Source organism: Acromyrmex echinatior, chromosome 1, assembly GCF_024713525.1.
Source record: "Acromyrmex echinatior isolate Ae372 chromosome 1, ASM2471352v2, whole genome shotgun sequence".
NCBI lineage: Eukaryota > Metazoa > Arthropoda > Insecta > Hymenoptera > Formicidae > Acromyrmex > Acromyrmex echinatior.
In genome coordinates, this window is record NC_141852.1 from 17,359,971 (window position 1) to 17,363,426 (window position 3,456).

The window sequence follows — 3,456 nt, forward strand, 5'->3', positions numbered from 1 at the left end:
TAAAAGATAAGATAAACATGGTATCATATTTATAGATATTTAATTTATGCTTGGATGTTCCGTCACCTTTATCTTTATTTTTTGATAATTTATTTTTTGAATATTCTAAAGATAGTTCAAATGAAGAACCGAAACATTAATTAAAGTATTTATTTTATGTTTTAATTTTTGCACATTTTATTTATTGCGTTATACCATCTGCGTCTTTGACTCATATTAGCCATTTTTTCTCTAACTTAATAAGATTTATTAGTAGAATTATTAGTTACAACACACACACACACACATACACACACAAAAACATACAAGCACAAAAAAAAAGAAACCTTGTACTTAACAATTAACATGTAATTAACGTTTCTTCAATATTAAATATTCTAGTAAAACTAGTTTACTTATATCATCATGTTTAATAACACATATTTTGCATATATTTTATGTTATATAATTCGTTTTTTATTAAGTAAGATTTATATAAAATGAAATGCAATCCTCTCTCATGAACTAGTACATATCTCAAGCATCATAACTGGTACCAATGACTCAATTAAGTCGTATTGTATTGATCAGTGCTATGTACGTATTAATGTGCATTCTTGCAGAAGAAGAGCTCTATTCTGATCAATATGATTACATTGATATACAATCTATTCTTCAAAACAAGGAGTTACGAGAAGAATATTATAATTGCTTTATGGAAACAGCACCGTGCAAGTCACCAGAACAAGAGACTATAACAGGTAACATATCTATACAATTACCAAATTTTATTTCTATTTTCTTTTATGACGGATTCTTTGATTAAAACAAATTCGAAAATTCGAAAATTTCCTTAACAGTAACGTCGTATTTATAGTTTACAAATGATTTACGATTTTAAATAAGAGATTCTTCTGACAAATTAAGCATCAGGAGAGAAAACAAATAACAAAATAAAATTCTTTATGTGCTTTAAAACTTTAATAAAAACTTTAATAAAATTTTGAGTTGCTCAATTACATGTTAATGTGATATAATAACTGCAAACTGAAAGCACAATGCAAATCATTAATAGTAATGAAGTCTATAATGAGTCTTGTATAATAACCATTAGTCATAAATCAGAAGTCAGAAACTAAAAATTGACGACTATAATCAATTTTCAGCTTCTAACTTCTGATTTATGATTAATGGTTTATTGTGAATGAAGAATGGCAATTAACGTATGTAATATAATATAATATAATTTTGTGTTACATATACCTAGATCTTCTTGAAATCAATACTTAATACGAACATTTCAGCTTAATTCAGATCATCTTTAGTGAATTATCAAATTAAGTGAAAGATAATAACCACATAGATAACAAACACACAATAAACGTTAAGCAATTGCACAATTCGAACATTGTGAATATCTTATCTTGATAGCTGTATCCAAACAACATACAACGTCCATTGGACGTTCAATGGATGTCGCGTGTTGTCTATAATCATTAAGTGGGTATAATCATTAAGTTCTACATAAAAATTATAATATATATGAATAGTTATATTCTTATCAAATCAGAAATTAAACTAAATTTAAATTTGTAACTCACACTGATTCATTCAAAAACACATTTACTTTATTCAAAATCATTATTATAAAAGAGCAACGATTTTACTTTATTATTGATAATAATCATTAGACAATCTGTCCGTGTCAATTATATGTACAATTTTTCAGAATTGAAAAATGTTCAACAAAAAGTTGAGAGAATGATATATACATTTCCAATATTTGATAAGACAAACTTACTTCTAATTAATTTATTTATTGTATAAAAATAACACAACAGAGGCGTCAAAGAGTTTACGGATTATTACCATGTCGTGATCCATTGCTAATAGCAACGTTTCGCGAACTTATTTACTTCATCAGAACGAGGAGTGCATTGATAAAGACGGGGCGATAACTCGAAAGCTCTTTGGCACCTCTGAAGAAAACATCGTGAAAGTCTCAAAAGTATTATATATCAATAATACAGCAGAAAAACTCTGCGTGCGAGAATTGCATTTGACAATTAAATGTTTTAAGTTAATTTTTAAATGAATGATTGGTTTTATAGAGACATGCGGAATAATTGATTTTTTATCTTGTTTTTTTATAAGTTATATTCTTGAACAAGAATATCGATTTTTTAAATATATGTAATATTTTAATTTTCTATTTAATAGGGATGCAACGAATTGTAAAATTATCAGATATTGAATATCGGATTTTTGGTGACATTTTTTTTGGATATTCAATATCCAATCGGATATTCGATATCCGATCGGATATTTGATATCCAATCCAGTAGAACAAATTATCCGACCAAATACCGAATTCCATGGATATTTGAATATCTGGAACGAGGTTTCCAAAAAAAATATGCAAAAAATAGCAATAATTTTCTTTATCTTTCCAACGTAAAAAGAAAAAACGGAAAGATAAACTGTGCAAGAAGTTCAACTGAAAAGAATAAAATTCTGTATTAATAAACTTTCAATATAAAATTTCAGCTAGATATATTACCAAATATTAATGATATCTAGCTTTTTAACCGGATAGTAAAAAAATACCGGGTACCGGATATCTGTGCATCCTCAGTATTTAAATTCTGTACATTTATAAATTGAGATAAAATCAATTTCAAAAATAAATAAATATAAATATGTATTTTTAATTGCAGAATTGTACACCGAAGCTTTCCAAACTAAATGCAGAAAATGTACTAAAAAACAAATAGAAAATATGGACATGGTAACCAACTGGTTCGTAACGAATGAACCCGAGAAATGGAAATTAATAGTTGCGAAGACTGTAGAGAAAATGAAGAAAAAAGCTGCTAGCAACACAGATGGATAATAAATCTTCCAATACATACTATATTAGAATTTTTCCAGTTAATTAAAATATAATATAATAGCACGTAGTATAATTTACACACATACACATACACACACACACACACACACACACACACACAATCTGATAATTTAAATAATACAGACAAAAGACATTGTCTAATGGGATTAAAGAACCATTTTATATAAATTATTTTAACTAACATGCACAGTATGCACACACACATACATTTGCAGATATTATTTTAATAGAAACATATTATAAATAAATAAATGGTATTATATTACAATTAATTCTATAGAATAAAGAAGAATTTAAAAAAATAAGATATCGTAAACAACATTTACTGTAAAATTATTTATATAATTATATAGTTGTCAGTCTTTCATCGTGAAAGTTTCACGTACAGGTGCCTAAATTTGTGTTTGTTAGAAATTGAAATTATAAATATGCAAAGTCATGTTTATAGCCATTTCCAACTTAAAATTTTTAGACGAAAATTTTTAGAAGAAAACAATATTACTTTTTCCAATCTCGACTAATTAAAAAATGAATCATCATGTAGTAGTATTTAATAGCTAAGA

The 3,456-nt window shown here is 26.4% G+C and overlaps 1 protein-coding gene across 1 annotated transcript; it reads left to right on the forward strand.

The window, feature by feature from the left end:
* The first annotated feature begins 473 nt into the window (after positions 1-473).
* Positions 474-3,198, forward strand: LOC105154684 (ejaculatory bulb-specific protein 3). The gene is made up of 2 exons (XM_011070363.2): positions 474-740; positions 2,697-3,198. Exons 1-2 carry the CDS (start codon positions 539-541, stop codon positions 2,870-2,872), a joined length of 378 nt encoding a protein of 125 aa, XP_011068665.1. The 5' UTR covers positions 474-538; the 3' UTR covers positions 2,873-3,198.
* Positions 3,199-3,456: the final 258 nt, after the last annotated feature.

Excerpts from the sequence above, each read along its gene's own strand:
- LOC105154684 (XM_011070363.2), top strand. The coding sequence starts at position 539 with ATGACTCAATTAAGTCGTATTGTATTGATCAGTGCTATGTACGTATTA. Across the intron at positions 741-2,696 it reads AGAACAAGAGACTATAACAG|AATTGTACACCGAAGCTTTC; the intron begins GTAACATATCTA and ends TTTTAATTGCAG.